Source organism: Dreissena polymorpha, chromosome 8 (genome assembly GCF_020536995.1).
Source record: "Dreissena polymorpha isolate Duluth1 chromosome 8, UMN_Dpol_1.0, whole genome shotgun sequence".
Lineage (NCBI taxonomy): Eukaryota > Metazoa > Mollusca > Bivalvia > Myida > Dreissenidae > Dreissena > Dreissena polymorpha.
In genome coordinates, this window is record NC_068362.1 from 101,518,504 (window position 1) to 101,537,362 (window position 18,859).

General features: G+C 34.7%; 1 protein-coding gene across 1 annotated transcript; it reads left to right on the top strand.

The window, feature by feature from the left end:
* The first annotated feature begins 796 nt into the window (after positions 1-796).
* LOC127840771 (aromatic-L-amino-acid decarboxylase-like) lies at positions 797-16,419 on the top strand. Its single transcript, XM_052369184.1, has 12 exons — positions 797-997; positions 1,464-1,577; positions 3,642-3,761; positions 5,027-5,161; positions 5,573-5,716; positions 6,460-6,526; positions 6,979-7,073; positions 7,524-7,591; positions 14,333-14,423; positions 14,751-14,849; positions 15,768-15,869; positions 16,213-16,419. The coding sequence occupies exons 1-12, from the start codon at positions 797-799 to the stop codon at positions 16,417-16,419; spliced, it is 1,443 nt and encodes a 480-aa protein (XP_052225144.1).
* Positions 16,420-18,859: the final 2,440 nt, after the last annotated feature.

Genomic DNA, 18,859 nt, shown 5'->3' on the forward strand with positions numbered 1-18,859 from the left:
AATGGTTAAAAAAAAATCAAAGCGGCGCAGAAGGGGACTAAGTGTTTCTGACAAACACATTAATTGTTTTTATATGGTTTCTTAAGACTTTACCAACTCCAAAATAAGTCCTGATATGTCAAATTATAACGCATGCATCAAAATAATATATGTATTCCTGTTATGTGCTCAAAAGGCTAATCAATATACACGAAGATTTGACATACCATTTTCGCGCAACTTACACCTCCGGAAGTGGGATAATGCTTCCGTGGTATATATACAGCATCAAAATGGCTGATGAGAAACATTGACTCGACGGACCCTCATATGAGTTGGTCCTAATGAAATTAAAAAAAATAAGATCACAATCAAAAAGGTAAGGTGGCCTATGTAAGAATCTGCCGGTCGTTCATTACTGCAGGCTGGTTTTTTACTTCTATCACCCTTATTATGCTTCTTCAGATTACAATAAATTAAATTGTAGTGATTCGATGAGTCGCACAAGTGTCTGATACGAAATAAATAGAAGGTCAATGTGACGATTCAATTTTAGGAAAACGTTTGTTATGTAAAATCCATAGAAGGTCAATGTCACAATGCAATGCCGGGGTAAATATATGTAATATTGATGTTTAAGCATTTTTAGCCCCTTTTTTCACCCGATGGACATTTTTAAATTAATGCTAGTATGAAATCAGTACATAGTTCTTTGTCATAGCTCAAAACATGAATGAACGTGGATTGTGGGTTATTTAGCGTCATCAGTGACAGTTCTTGGTTAATTGAATAACTTAATTTCATCGCAGAACACGGCATGGATGCAGAGGAATTTTGCCGCCATGGAAAGGAGATGATAGACTATGTAGCCGACTATCTGGAGAACATTCGCGAGCGACGCGTGTTCCCGACAGTGGAGCCAGGGTACCTCCGGAAACTTATACCAGAAGAGGCGCCCGAGGAAGGCGAATCGTTTGAAGACATCTTCAAAGATGTGGAACGCGTAATTATGCCAGGGGTGAGTGAGCTAATATGTTATGCGAATTTAGTAAGCTTTCTTAGTGAGGTGTAAATCTTTTCTCGTACAGATATTCTAGTTTGATATTTACTGCTTGGCCTAAATTACCAGGTACAGGTAACACTGCTATAGCATTCATGTTTTAAATGTGTCTTGGTCAAAGAGAAATACCTGAACTAACGGTATAATAATCATGTTCTATTCTTTTCAATTTTTGCAACCTTGAATTACTACCATCAGACGGTAAACTACTTGTCTGCATAGATCATAAGGCAACCAGGCTTTGTAAATTTTATATACATGTATTACGAAAAATCATGTAAAGCTTAAACTTTAAAGTAGTAATTGCATGTTATGTACACCATCTTATAAAACATGTTGGCGATTTACCACGATAATGCATTAAACGCAGAACAGCAACCCGGGCAATTTTCTGAGATGTTACTAATGCACGTTTTGTTGCCAGATTACTCACTGGCAGTCGCCCAACTTCCACGCCTATTTCCCGACCGGCAGCTCCTACCCGGCAATTGTGGCGGACATCCTCTCGGGATCATTTGGCGGCGTAGGATTCTCCTGGGTATGTTTTGTCATAGGAATATGCAATTAAGCATCAATTGTATGCAAATGTACATATTATAAATGGTCGACGCTAGGATGTCGCCATTGTGATTTGCGTTTCGACTGAAATCGTTGTCTTTATAGTGGTACGATTTGTTATATGTTTTAAAAACAATACCAACAGCGATCAATTGTCTCGTTGGGCAGACAATTTTGTACTAAAATAACCTCCTTGACGAGAACTTGTTAAACTTAAAAATTAATAAATTATATAATATTTCCAGTATTCTTCGGTATTAGTGAATGATTGGGTTACTGCAATAAATAATACAAACGTAGTTGAGGCATTGTTTCTTTATTTACGGAAAGATTTTTATGTTATGATCATGACATATTATAGGGCAAGCTTAACTATCATCATTTTTCAGATAATGCTTTAGTAATTTTAAGTCTTATCTAACAAATAGACAACAATACATGAACGTTATACATTTCCATTAAGCAAAAAGGGTTTCTTAAATGTATACCCAAGAATATAAGTTTGACTCTGTGTTATTTATTTCTATGTTAATGAAATCAGTCGAACTATACAAAATTATATGTAGACTTTTATTCATATCATTTATCACTATTTGTTTGGAGATGACAAGTATGCAATTGTAAATAAACTCCATGGAAATATTTTAAGTATTACGAAACGGTTTTCTGCAAATAGTATGCCTGTAAACCCTTAACAAACTATATGCATGCTAAAAGGCACATCAATAAACTTAAATATATTAATGATCTTTGTGCAAGTATTAGTGTTTAAAAAAGTGAATATAACATCACACAATAATTAGGACTTATGTAGATCAGCATTTGTCTCTGCATACACAACTAACACATGCTTGCAAGGCTATAAATTTCAAACTATCTCTTTATACACACATTCATTGTTTTCTTATTTGTGATATTAACTGTTTCACTATACTTTATAAATAATGTAATCCTTTCATAAGAGTTGCCATAAAGGGCACTTAAGCAGGAACACACACACACTTGACAAAAAAAAATAGATTTGGTAAAATAATGCTGCATAAAACTACAACTTCAAGGAATGAGGTATTTAGTCATATGATATGATTAACTTTTGAAAGGCGAGTAAAATAAATTACATTGTAGTTCATATTGAGCATATCAAATCTTGAATGACATTAACCCTGAATATATGAAAGAAATAACTTTCTTGAATAATGGACAATGCAATATGTGATCTTCGACGAATTAGGATGCGCATGTCAAACCTATGACGATGATGCATGTAAAATTTCCTCTGATTCTGATATTTTTATTGTCTGAGATTCCGCGCGAGAACGAAAAGTGGCAATAATTTCGTGATAAATAGTTGGATCAGAACGTACTGACAAGAATGCGCATGTTCACTATATAGGGATTCTGCATATCAAGTGTCATCAAATTCGTTCATTAGTGCCTGAAAGCTCACATATAAACTAAATGTAATACGAACGGAATGACAGACGGATGGAAGGACCGACGGACATGGAGTAGGAATGAAACGATTATCGGGGAAATTCTTTGCCGATCAACGCAAACTCGAATCGATCAAAAGTAGAATTCGGACGGACAGTGAAAGCGTCGACAACATTCTCCCCCTTTTGGAGAACATACAACAAGATATTGCAATCAAAAGAACAACTTGCCTCATACAATTCGCTCTGCAAAGTCTATTCATTCGTTCATTAGTACAGTATGTTAATCAAGTGCAATGTAATTCGTTGTTTTTGCTATTTGTTTTGTTGTTAGTGTACCATAATTAATTTGTTTCAATTCCAACTGTCGGTTTAGTATACAATTTATACCGACCTGATTTTGTATGCGAGTTTTGGTTTGAAATGACAGTCAATTTTAAGTTTCTTCGCTAATAATTCCTTAATTTTGTATGAACAAAAATTGTTATGTGAATAGATGCTTATTGTTTATGAAAGAAATTTCATATCAAACTAATATAACAATAGATAGTTATATCTTAGTATTGTTTGTGTACGTATTGTAATTTATTTATGCAAATAATGTATCGAAGGCCTCGAGCCCCGCGTGCACAGAACTAGAGGTCGTGGTTCTAGACTGGCTGGCAAAGATGCTGGAACTACCCGAGAGCTTCCTTGCGTCTTCAGGTGGAACTGGAGGTGGCGTCATTCAGGTAAGTTGTGTAACGTTCATGCCGCCATACTGTGCACAAGTTACGTCATTATATCATAGGTTGTGGTGTAACACGGGTCAGGCAAATGGATTGACCCAACAGAAAGCTTACTCTCGTTTTACGTTGAAACACGGAGCGTTGTTAAGTGAATGTTAAACAAGTGACAATAATCATTTAGATCTATAAACACTCAAATTCAACGAATGCTTCGTAAAATAAAGTTCACCAATAAAAAAAAATCAGTTTTCCTTATAGCAACAGCCAAAATTTCCCACCACAATATCCGAACATTTACAAGCGAACGCGAGATTGGCTTCGGGCAGCGTCGGAAGCATGACGTAATTCTCACGAATAATCGTTATATTATTAATAAGCGGAGCTCAAGCGAGAACGTCCTGCTCTAAGCGATTTAGTTTGAAAACAAAAGAAAAGAAAGCGTGCAAAAATGAAAGTGTATGTGGGGCAATACATAACTAAATGGAACTGCGTCAATGATTGAATGGCGTTTTCCCATGATTTCGAAGTTGCCCGTAGTCTATTATAATTGCGCACGGACCTTAGAGAAAGCACATGCCCGTGCGCTCCAAATCATGCAAATTAACGCCAACCGAATGAATCCGATCCTGTCAGTGACTCAAGATCATCCGTCAAACGAAACAAGATGACATCTTGATGGTCTTCTTAATGTAATTAACCTTCGTATGACACGTTTTGTTGTTGGACGTTTTAATATAGCATGATAGTATTGGGCAGTGTTTATGAGTCTTTAAATGACATCATATATATATATATATAGGCTGTGATGCTAGACTTACTGGACATGACTCTATAGATGAAACGTTTTTTAGGAAATGGTATCATTCGTAAAGTGATATTAGATAAATATCGAAGAACGTCAAACAGAAATACATGACACCATGTAAGTGATGACCATGAGATGAACGACTTCAAGCATGGACGTGGTTAATACGCGTACATCTACAAACATATGTATTCTTAACTGTATATTATTCATTGGCGTTATATAGATGTAATGAGTGAAAAACGGGCGAAGTGTACACAGTTGTCTCCGAAGTTGTTTACCAAAGATTATAACTCATTTAATACAATGTGTTATTATTGTTTAAATAAATAAATGTCGCAGAAGAAAAACGAAATGTTTATAACGGCCATAACATTTCTAATACTTTATTAGCCCAAATTAAGTAAAGGTTGAAGTTTTTACCGACCTATTTATGTATTTTGGAAGTTGGTATTTTCTCCAGGGAACTGCATCTGAGGCAACGTTGGTGGCGCTTCTTTCTGCGCGTGCGCGAGAAATCCTACGTTACAAACAGACGAACGGGCACTCAGACGACGGCGTCATCATGTCCAAATTTGTCGCATATTGCTCTGACCAGGTACTTATTTTAATGAGAATATTTTAAATGTTTGTTCGCCAAATACACATCAACGCTTTGAACTTAGGTAGCTCTCTGTGGTATTACTTTACTATACGTAATTACCGATACAAGGATAAATGTACAAAATTACGAATTGCTCCTGCCCATCTCAAGCTGTTGTTGCTTACACATGATCTAAGTACTCTATGATACCTATCATACGCCAATGCTTAGTTATTATGTTACCGTATCTGTTTTGTAACCGGATAAACGTTGTTGAAAATATAACAATTTAATTATGAATGGTATGCGGATTTATGATGGAAAACATGACGTACGCCTCTCCGGCGCCGTTTCATCGGCACACCTTAATGTATTTTTACATGTATACTGATAATGATCCCATGCCCTGTTTATTGTCTACTCCAGTCACACAGCTCCGTGGAAAAGGCAGGGCTTATCGCGTGCATCAGGATGAGGAAGCTCCCTACTGACGCGGACTGCTCCCTTAGGGGACAGACCCTTCGGGACGCTATCAACGAGGACCGGGCACATGGGCTCATACCTATATACGTAAGAGGGTTCTTTCAGGATCGATGTGCTTATATTAATGTTTGCATGTACAATATATGTCCAAATATTTTTTTTACAGATTTACGTGAGAACAAATTCAACTTAAACAGAAAAAGACATTATCATGACGAAATAAAAAAAATTATACGGAATATATATGTGCCCATGTTTATTTTTTTCGCGTTCGAACGGAGAATCAAAACATGTATATACTTTTGTGATTGTTTTCGATTAAAAAAAGATTTTTTTATACGTTTGTTCAAATTTAATAAAACCTTTATTTATTCCATTGTATTCATGGCACTTATCGAATAGCAGATGGCACCAATGAACATAGTTTAAAGTAACAAACATTACCTATTTAGGCAAGTATGTTGTGTATTCCATAGCATTTCCTTTATAAAACATTTGTAAAATAAGGTAGACTAGTGTAAGTGTTTTTTCACCATTAAATGCACGTGTAATACATAAAACTACAAGATTGCTTTTTTACAAATTAACTATTTACATTTCGATTGGGATCTTTGCAATCTTTGAAAAGTCTCCTTTGGTAACGCTCTTGTTGACGATAGTGACAATTATGAATATTTCGGTACATAATAGTACAACAAAATATGAAAGTCAGCCTATCCATGCTTTCGAATTGTGTCTAAAAATGAACGTGTTGTATTCGGCCTTTGTAATCTTTTTTGTAATCTGTTTTTTAATGCACGTATATGTTTAGTACAAATATGTTATCGCAGGTCTGTGCTACTCTCGGGACTACCCCATCGTGCGCATTCGACTGTGTAAAAGAACTTGGCGTTGTCTGTACGTATACGATAAACTTTCTTACTAACGCCTAAGTTTATACCTGTTCGCGACCTTATAAACTTTATATTGCTTGTTAACCATAATGAAGTAAGAAACATCGTTATCCACTTCCATTATTTGTTCCGCTTCTTAAGCGTTTATTTTACACTGGCAAAAAATATTATTTTGCATTTTCGTTTCTAAAAAACATTCACCTTAAAGATTGCAAACGTTTTATTCTTACATCAATGCGATTGCAAGCCTATTTGCATCTAGCGTCATAACACATAATACATAATAAGAATCTAAAATCCTTATTAGAATGTTGAATCTCTTAAACTCCACTGTCTCCTTATTTTACCTTCTGAAAGCAAAAAAATATTAAATTAATGAATACAACTTGTTCTCTAATAGGAGGTTTGCATGTTTTTTTTACATAAGAAGAACAATATGTTAATTGTTAATACCAGGTCAAGAGGAGAGCATATGGATGCACATCGACGCTGCCTATGCAGGAAGCGCTTTTATATGTCCAGAGTTCCGCCCCTTGTTGGAAGGAGTCGAGGTGCAGTTTGGTTTCCAAACTTCTCGCAGTTATCACCTCACTAGCGGTAACAAGCGATTGAATGAAAATGCTCGGAACCATTCCAACCTCTACCGGGAGGTTGTTTTGTTCCTTTCAACCTCATACATTTCACAATAGTATACCTCATACCTCCCGCAGCGGGTTTTCTCACTTGTTTACAACTGCCATTTTCAGCCCAAAAATCTTCGCGATCTGCAGGATTAAATTCAAACAACACGTTTATTCCATTATTTTCCCTGATATGGATATAATTACGTTTTATTTTCTTCAAATTGCAAAAAAATGAAAATTAATAAATATATGTAATTTAAAAAACATGAACACTTACGCATACGTTTTGAGAAGAGCCAACTTAGACGAATAATTCCTTTTTTTTTAATTCACATTTACATTGATTATTAAAGTGATAGTTGAATGTTTCTTTTCCAGTTTGCTGAGTCGTTTAATTTCAACGCACACAAGTGGCTAAAAGTGAATTTCGACTGTTCTGTCATGTGGTAAGTACAGTCATTATCGTAGTAAACGTTGTCGTGGACGATAATTACTTTAGTTAAATAGTATCTGTTGTTCAATTAAAAAAATTCACATTTTAAATAATGAAGTAAGGTTTTTGTTTGATTTCGATTAATACCGATAACCCAATAAGTCTTATCCCTAGCCGAGTTGTACTTCACTTTTCATGACCGCTAACCTCAAAGACTGAAATCAGCAAGGGTCTAATATCCCATGGCCCCTTAAAGTTTTGATGGTCATATTGAGTTTTAGATAAAACGTATATGAGTTCTGAAAGCGAAGTATTGAATAAACCATGATGTAAGTTGTTGTTTCTTACTTACACAAGTGATACCATACGTCTATGTTGTGGACTCAATGACAACACTCGTGTATATATACTCCACTTTGGCTGGTAGTATTATACCTAATTGAAGATGGAAATAGAGGTAAAGGTCATTGTGCCTTTTTTCCAATAACAATGCCTATAGCGCGCCTTTTGTACAAGGTGCATTTTACTCTGTGTTTTGTCATTCATATTTTGGCAAATAATGTGAACATTAAAAGATATGGATAAATACAATTAAACGATATCATGTTGAAAAAGAAGAGAGATATATAATATAATAATTTTTCATAGTTTTATCTTCCATGCAGCCATCAATTAATAATGATCAGTTCAATTCCACTATGCATACATTCAATTACCTTAAAAATTATCATTCTTACGTCAACGCAAGCACGATAAATCGAGTAGTTACAATTTCTCCGCTGTGTGATCGTTGCCAATCGGAGTCGGTATGTTTAAAAGCTCATGCAGTTTACTATCGAAGGGAATGACCACCAATAATATTCATTATGTTCATTGTTACAATTATAGTTTAAACATACATGTCAAATAATATTGTTATGTTTAAATTTTCAACTATGTAAATTGTTAAGGTTGAGCCATCACAAAAGTTGATCTTGTGCATTGTCTAATTAAAACTGTTCAACGAAATAATGTACAAAATGTAAAATATACATTTACTTGTATTTTGAAATCGCATAATCAACGCACAAAACATTGTCACAACGTAAACACTTCTTTACAAGGGTGAATGCGAAAGTATACGGATTGGCAACAGTAACTTTAACGAACTTTCAATTTTCACGGTGGGCATGTAAACACATCTAGATTGGTCAACGTGTATCTTTACATCTTGCAATAGTACAAGTTAACAGTTTCACTGTTGTTAAGTGTGTAATCCAGGATGTCGGTCGTACGCAAGTAACTGGTGTGGCCTAGCCTAAGTGAGAAAAAAAGTAACTCTTGTTTAAAATGGCCGTTAACGGAGGAATGTTTTCGTCGGAATTTTATAAAGGTTTGTAGGTTTATCATGCTTATTCGACATTTTCCTGCATATGTTTTACATTCTGAATTTTGTTCTTTTAAGAGATAAAGGTATCTTGTACATACTTTAATTGATATCTTGAAAAATAAACAGAAAACAATCAAAGTAAATATTGACTAAAATGTAATCACAAATTTTGACAATTCAACAAATCGTACAATATTTCATGTTTATTACTTGGTGCAGTGCAAACAAGATCTTGCAGTCCCCTTTCATGACTGGGGCTGTTGAGTATTTTCGTCTAGTATTTTCAGATATTCATATTTCATTTGAAGTTTATGGCATGTACTAGTACAGTTTAAAATGTGTTTGTTGGTATAGTAAACCTCAATGTCAAGAAATTTTGATGATGATAGTTTGTTAAGTGTCAATTAGTACTTTAATATGTGTATAGCAAGGTTTGAACCAGAGTTCAAATGCATCTAATAAATATCAGTAATAACATAGACACAAAACCATAAATATACACTTATATTAACACATACTCTTTTTATTGATTATGCAAACATAAATATAAAATTGTTTATTCATATAGTTCGTAAGACAAAAAGCTTCCCGTTAACACCACGGGATTCAGCAGAGTCCCTGGTGGCACTGCAGTTGTAATATTAAACTTGTTGTTAAACTTGTTGCATAACAACACCTTCCGTGTCGTTCGAAGGTATTCATGTACTCCTCACACAGCTTCGATCCTTAGATGTGTGATGTCTCCACCTTAAAAATTAACATTTTCGAAAATTGAAAAATGAAATTTCAGACCTTGTTTATTTGAACGAATATTATTTGACATGTATGTATAATCTATAATTGCAATATGGAGCATATCAGCTGAATACACGACAGGTGCAACATTTCTCGTGATAAATATTATTGGAGGTCTTTCCCTTCCATAAACCTCTGGGCCTTGTTGTTTCAGATAAAACAGGGTAATGAAACAGGGTAATGATTTAAACATTTGGTAGAAGATCAACACGCAATGTTAATGTTAACCCTGCCCTTAAACGCATTCTCGTTGCTGATTGGACGCTGAACAGCACAGTTTGGTGACTGGAAAGTTACCTGAGAACTTCTAGTGGTGCATCCGTGTCAGCATACATGGCTGTGTAATGTGATTTTATTATTCAATACTCTGATATATCAGTGGACGATCTATTACCCCATTTCGACTGTATATCGATTAATCGGAGTTAACTAAGTGAATGACCAGATCTACTGATGTGAACGTCCCGTGTATTAAAAAACAGTATACATGCGGATTATCGGAAGTCCAAGTGACCTCCACCATTTGTAAAACGGACGTACGACTGCCGTTTTGGGGCGTTATTTACGCCCGGATGTCCATTAACACGGTAGTTTTCTCACTCTTGGTTTGTCCTGAGAATGAGCCACACAAGTTATCGTTTGGGAAATGAGTTGTCAAGATGATGCTCATCAGTCTGTCATAATCCAGTATACCTGTAAAAAGCGAACTTGCAACTAATAAGCAAGGACAGGTAGTTATCACTCATGCATCTATAGGGATACGAAATTAAAATGATATGCATTTAGACTTATTTAGTACTACACATGAATCATTTTCCACATTTTTCTAGCAACATTAAGTTATATAATGCTGAAAAACTAAAAAATCAAACGTCATGATGTAATGGACATGGTGTCCACCTAGCCGCAGGGAGGTCACGGGTTCAATCCCCACACATTATTTAAAATTCTTCCAAACACACACAGTACTGGTATTATGCCCATGAAACGGACTGAAGAGCATTTTAAATAAGTAGTAGGTACTTTAAATGCAATCGAGCTTAAATAAATAGGTTTGAACTTAATACTAAAACCCTGATAAATACATTTTATATTGAATCAATCGAATGTGGACAATCATTAAAAATAATGAATACAATATACAAATTCTACTTTAAAATAAATAATCATGATCATGTAAGAATAACTGAATAATGATTATGATGAATTCTATGTACACTACCTAAATGATAATACTAAAGCACAAAATGTTAATTTATGAAAATAATTTTTAATTTAACAATATCATGGTATTTAGAAATAGATACATCCAATAATTATATAGACACATACATTAATTATATAAGTAATCAGCCCAGAGATTATTGTGTTTAATTTGTTTATACATGACCTGTCATCATAGGTTTTTTAGCCAGTTCTACAATCGGCAATGATAGTCTGTTTTGCATAAATATTCCATCGTCTATGATCGTGAACAATAACCTGATTAAATAATGTTGGAAAAGTCAATCATTTGCATAAAAGGTCAAAATGCAAAACTTATAAACGTAGACAGTGCTTTTTATATCAAAGTTACGGTAGAACGTTTGGCGCTAGTTAAACGCGAGTCGTACATAGCCTTATAACAATAGACAGATAACCTTTTGGGTAGTTAAGTAGCATTTAGGTCATAATATACTACATAGTTTTTCTATATAATTCAATGTAAAAGCGACAACTTTAAGCGGAAACAAATGCAACATTTTGCACATAGAGACCCCCATAACCATACCTTTTCTTAACGGTTATTCTAAGCGGAATCGATTTATGCAATAAAAAAGGTTTGTCATGTTCAATCCAAGAAAGAACTTGACACGAATCAAAATCGACTGTTTTTGCAACTTTTGTTTTCGGCAATTTCTTAGTGGAATGTAACCTTTTTCAGTGCAATGTTTTACTATAGTCTTGAAGTGTATCATATTTCAGAGATTCAGTAGTAAACACCTATTTTTGCCCTACCATTATCTCCGAAATATAAAACCCGAACAATAGCTTAAATGGTAAAACATGCCTTCCTGTCAACTATGATATTTTTTTAGAGAGTACAGCCCTACATGAAACGATTATTTAGTACACTGTAACCTATAAGACAACGTTTACTGTTAACATCGCGAAACATTAGCATTTCTCGATACTTATTAACCTATTTTGTATGTGCATGCCACATTTCAGACCGAAATTTCACGTAGAAATGCTTGAAAATGCATTTTATTATAACGCCTGGTAAGCCATCTGGTTTCGCGGTCGGAGCTTTGATTTATAAAGGGCATTCAGGAGTAAAAAAAATAATCCTTTATAATTAAAATCGGTCTTAATACTGGAATATTGTTACAGGCTATGAAGAAAAAGAAGTAAACAACTATTAAAACGTGTTCATGAGTTCTTTCATCACAAATTGTTGCGATTTGAGATGCTCAAGACGAGTTTTTGTACGAGTTTTTTCTTATTTTCCTCTGAAAACGCATGTTTCATAAAAAACTCGCAACGCTCCTTAAGTTCATGAAACAAACGCATTTATGCCGTGAAACTTGCCCAAACGCGTAAAACCCCGCCCCAAAAATGGTGTTTTCTGTATTAAAATACAGCTCCTTTGTGACTGGACCTGGTTTGCGTTTATGTCATAATATATTAAATAGTTTCCCCATATAATTCAATGTAAAAGCGACAACTTTAAGCGAAAACAAATGCAACATTTTGCATATGGAGACCCCCATAACCATACCTTTTCTTAAAGGCCATTCTAAGCGGAATCGAATTTTGCAATAAAAAAGATATGTCATGTTCAATCCGAGAAAGAACTTGACACGAATCGACTGTTTTTGCAACTTTTTTTTTCGACCGTTTCTTAGTGGAATGTAACATTTTTCAGTGCAATGTTTTACTATAGTCTTCAAGTCTATCATTTTCCAGGGATTCAGTAGTGAACACCTATTCATGTCCTACCATTATCTCCGAAAGATAAAACCCGAACAATAGTTTAAAGGGTAAAACATGCCTTCCTATCAAATGTGATATATTTTTTAGAGAGTACAGCCCTACATGAAACAATTATTAAGTATACTGTAAACTAATACAAGCCAAGATGGCGAACATGAGACACGAGGCCTATCTTACGAAGGATTTCGGAGATAGTCGATGAATCACGATTGTCTGGTCTGTGTTCAATAAATAATAGGGGTAGACTGCCATGTCAAACCTGAATTAATGTTTAAACATAAAACGGTAGAGAAAAAATCTTAATTAATAATTGCAAGGTGCATTGTTCCACATGTGATTAGCGTGTGGCTATGATATTAATTAGTAAAAACATCATTTTGAATGATAAATGATCATATTATAACGAAAAATCAACTTTTTTGAAAAACAAAATTTCACTATCGCATATATATATAACAAGGTTTTGAACTCGAAATCATCCAAAAACAGGGTGCATCGCTTTGAACAGCCATTACTTCATCAATTTTGCAGCGATTTTCACGATCTCGGTCTTATTCAACGCATAAATGAATTTCTGAATGTCCTTTCTGGAAATGTACATGTCTTGCAATATTTTTACAAATACTGGGTCAACTTTAAAGAAATAACACGATACACTACTCGCTTGACCCACTTGACATCGATCAGACAGGATTTCAGATTGAAATCTTCACGGAGTAAATAGCATTTTCCCTGCAAAGTTCACGGACCTCGATACCATAATTCAATAAAACGTATGAAAAAACATTCTTACCGTGCTTGCCGTTGCATTATGCATCAAAATTAACCGTCAAGCGCCGTTTGAAACCTTTGTTTACATACATTTCAACTGACTGACATTTTAAACACACGAGTGATTTCATTGGTCCAATGCGAAGGTGTGTCTTTACACCTGGAGAGTTAATTAATGAATCCTGTCTGATCGCTGTTAAGTAGGTCATACGAATTGTGTATCGTTTTATTTCTTAAAATTTGACCAAGCATGTGTAGAAATATAACAAGATATATACATTTCCAGAAAGGACATTCATTTCTTTATTTAAAAAGACCGGGTTCATGAACATCGCTGATCAATTGATGAAGAAATGGCTGTTCACAGCGATGCACCCTGTTTTCGGATGAGTTCGAGTTGAATACCTTGTTATATATATATATATTTGATAGTGAATTATTTTTTCAGAAAAGTTATAATATGATTATTTATCATTCAAAATGATGTTTTCACTAATTAATATCATAGCCACACGCTAACCACCTGTGCATTGTTCATTTACATTTTTTTGTTACCAACTACGTAACACAGTAAATTGTTTACAGCGAGAAGGTGGTTGAGCTCCTATAGTATGATCCGATGCGCCTCACAACCATCTGTTTAAAAAGACAAATGGGGAGAATATATGGTATTGGGCATTGAGTGTTGAATGTTATGGGCATGTTACTTACCCTTGAACGTGCGGATTGACTGCTTTTGAAGACAAATGAAGCGCATCGCCAATTTGTCGAAATTGATATACTTTTATTTTCAAATAATCTGTAACATGTCTTTTAGTGAGAAGCGTTTCATCCTTCTTACAGGGTTCGGAACAGTAACCTGATTACGGGACCCTTCAACGTTGAATCTCTCTACCTAAAACATCAACACCAGGGGGCGATGCCAGACTACCGGGTATGCTAACGGGTTACAACGTCCATAAGTCAGAACAAACACAAACAAAAGAAAAGGATAACGTGTAAAGGACTTAAAAAAAATCTTTACTCACATAATGAACACCTCTGAACGTGTCTTCATCGATCAATAATCAATAAACATCCGACTTTTACCATCGTCAAAATCAATATCAATTATGTAATTCAAACTTTCTAAATTAAGTTTAACAATAATGTATTTTTTCCTGTCTCGTAGCTATACAATATTTAATATACATGTACATACATTTGTAAACATCGTATGCCAAGTATTTAAAGTTTGTACTGTATATTGTTTTATTTTTAGCACTGGCAAATACCTATGGGTCGAAGATTTAGGTCATTGAAGTTGTGGTTCGTACTGCGCACATACGGACGGAAAGAACTTCAAAACTACATTCGCAAGGTAGTGTTTGCTGGTTATGATATTTTGTCAAAAAGTTTTCTTCACTAGTATTTTAATTTATTTTTACCGACTAAAAATATATTACTATTAAAAAATGTTGTGTTATTTATGCATGTAAGCGTTGTTACACCAAATACTAGTATGCAGTATATGTAAGTGAGAAAACGCATGTAGTCAACGCCCAATCGTATTGCGAACTTTTTTGCGGCAACACTCAACGCATATAACCATCGTACGCTGCTAACCGTCACTGCGACGACGTTCATGGACTATATAAATACTTATTTATCGTTTTTTCGACATAAGTTTGAGTTTCATACTAAAGTAGGGATCTACAATAAGTTTTAAGGACAGCCATAAACAAGTCAGTTATAAAAAACTATCAATCGGAATAATAGTGATGATTTGATACTATGGTAACACATATTTTTACAATACATATATATATTAAAAAAATAAGAAAGCTGACGGACGAAAAGACAAACAGATAAACACAGACTAAGATAATTTCAACTCTTCAATATATGTATGGCAATCAATCGAATGTATATTTGCAAATAGTGTGCTCACGTTTATGCGTTGACGTACATATGCACGGGTATCTCATGTCGCTCGCGCTGAACACTGTTTTACAAATTTTGCAAATTTCTCGTTTACACGTATGTAGGGTTACATTTTGAACAAAAAAATCCACACACGCATAAAAAACATGATATCTCACATTATAAAATATACTCTTTATAAAAAGCAGTTGTATACGAGGACAACAAAAATATACAAGTTTCATGGAAATGAATAACTGAATCCGACCACATACTTCACAATAAGGTAGATAACAACATAATACTGTATAATGGCGAAAATAGTTCTTATGTTCTACACTTCTGAATAATGAGATTCTGTTTGGAAATGATGCAGGACGTTTCACTGGCACACCTGTTCGAGGGGATGGTGGTGGCAGACGGCAAATTTGAGATCGTGCAGAAGGTCGTCCTGGGACTTGTAAGCTTTCGGCTGAAGGTGCGTGCGCTTCTCTGGTGAATAGTCAATCAATCAGCAGAGTTGTCGATTGTAGAACTCCCCACACACGTCTATCGTGGGGCTCGATAAAAATAATCTTGACTGAAAGATAAATTGCATTTAACGCATATAACAGTTTATTTACATTTATTTCTAATGAAATACATTTATGTATGTTTTATTTTAATATTTTAATATTTGTCTCGTGCAAAGTTTGTATGACAATACATTAAACGCATTCCGTTTGTTTTTTTTCCAGTTCATGTAAATAGACGCTTTCAAAGCTTAGTCGCGTTGACGCGTATTTAGGCCCCGACATGTATTTTTTAAATCCTCATTTCAGAACGCTTCTAACGCAACCAATGAACGTCTGTTGAAAGCAATCAACGCGGACGGGCGCATAAACATGGTGCCGGCCGAGATCCGGGGCGTCTACTTCTTGCGTTTTGTCGTCTGCGCGTCGCGCACGACTGATAGTGACGTCATGTTCGCGTGGGACGTCATCCGGGAACTCACGGAGAGCATACTTAAGGATTCCGATAACAAATGATAATACGGACAACAGCCCGACGGTCAGCGGTGGGCGTTGACCGCTAATACGTACAAGATGTGATCAAACCTGTAGACAAATCGATGCAACTTGATTTTTTTACCAATTTTGTTCCACGCGTTTTATTTTCGTGATAAAATATACACAAACTTCAAGACAAATATACACAGAACATTATTTAGTAGCATAGTGTACTCAATATTTTTGCTTTGTTTCTCCGTTCATTAATACTATTTTGGATCCATTTTGATTTTCTTTTTGTCTCAGCGTCGTGGTCTCCAGACATGACGTCATTTATAAACTGGTGCACAACAGGTCGTGATTACTTTTTTCAAACTCAATATACCTATAGACCATCCACTATTTTACGATATATACCGGTTAGTTTCGAATGTATTTGTTTCGATTTTTCAATATAATATCGCTATTGATATCCACCCAAATCAATAAACACCTGTTTGAAAACTTTGATTTGTTCAAACCATGTCCCTCCCCTCCCACGCACACGCGATGGTTTCGAGCACTTTAATTTAATGCGAGATAAAACCTGCAATGATTTCCCGCGATTTCTTCGAAGATCGAAGAGCCTTTTAACCTGTTTACTTATGGATATCTAATTTAAGCACGTAATGATGTGAAGTTATCATGCCCGAGTGGTTAAGGCGATAGACCAGAAATCTTTTGGGATCTTCCCGCGCAGGTTCGAATCCTGCCGACAACGCATACTTTTTGCGACGCGTTTTATTTCTTTTCTAACGTAATTTGATTTAATAAAGCATATAAGCTATGTTTATTGTTAAATAGTAGTCCCGTTTTCCAGCAATAACACAAAAATTGCAATAACTACCTGTATAAACCATGCTTAACATCGAAGTAAATTTTTTTTATATTTTCACTAGCGCCATGCGCTCGCGAAAATATTGCAATTTTCTCACTTCTCATTGAAATAAATGTTTCATATTCACTCAAAACAAACAAATATTCTCTATATTTCTAACATAATGAAACTTCTTTATAATATATGTTATTAATAGAAGCTTTTGTCATAGTAGATAGTACATATATATTGGCTTAAACTGTGAAAATGTTGGTATCTCAGCGTCTGTCGATAGAGCCTCTTCAGTTACAGTTAATAGAATCAGATATGCTTGTATGCTAAACATAATTACTTTGGATATTTTAATAATACTGCTTTCATTCATACTCATTAGTTTAACATGAAATATGTTGCAATTTTTATGCACATTCTTCAATTTTTAAAATCAAAACAACGTTATGGCTAAATTGGGTGATTAACTGCTGAAAATACGAATCATGCATGTTGCATTTTTATTTTTATTTCAAGAAGTAAACGGTAAATCTGTCTATTTCTCGGTATGTTTGCTGTATATAGTGTATCTATAAAAACTAAGTTCAAAATATTATTTATTGATACTATTTTGAATTGTATGATACTTTGTTTTTAACCAACCCAAGTTCCACTTGGCTGAAACCACTTACATTTCATGGCGCTCTTCCATAGGTAACAAGTTATAAGAAATAAATGTCTGTAAAAGAATACTCATTTCATATTGTTTAAACTTAAAACACCTTTATTGCATATGTACACAACAACTGCATGCCCATATTTGGAAATCTGGATGAATTATGGAACTTACATATACCCCAGGGGTGCAAATAAACTGGACAAAAGTCAAGCGTGGGGGTGGTTTTGAAAAAATCATTATATTTTTGTTTAAAGCATGGAACGCCTACCTAAAAATGTGCATGTAGTTCAGTGAAATGATGCTGATTAAGAAAATAATACATTAGATTATATTTGGAAAGGTGCCCATTACAGGTGCGCTACCTTAATCCGTTAGCAAGCGGTTAATTGTATAGTAATAAAACAAAATCGATATAAAACTAAAGCCAAAAAATATATATTGCATTTGGTAACATAACCGTTTGCCTTTAAAAAAGAGAAACTTCTTTCGTCATCAACAACCAAGCAATATTTAGCCGATTTTAAGAAAAATTGATCCATTTTATAACCATTTTGGTGATACGTGTATTGTATATGATACAATAAATTTCGTATCAACATGTTTAATGCCAAAATCTTTAAGAAAGAAATAACTTCTACAGTGCCTATAAACGAGTCTGAATATGGGTCACTTGCAAACAATATAGTTTGTATGACACAATGTTAACGACATCAGTCAGATTGTTATCTTTAAAATATATATTCCAAGTTTGACTCTGGGTCAGATGAGTCATAACACTTGGTCACGAGGTCAAATTACAAAAAGTTTTTGTTGAACACGGTCAGAATGTTTATCTTGACAATATGAAGGCCACGTTTTAAACGTGTCAAATGTGATAAAAAAAGTCACATACTCAAGTCTGAACAGCAATTAGTGTGCTCTGCCTCATGTGAGTACCATAACGACCTTACTGC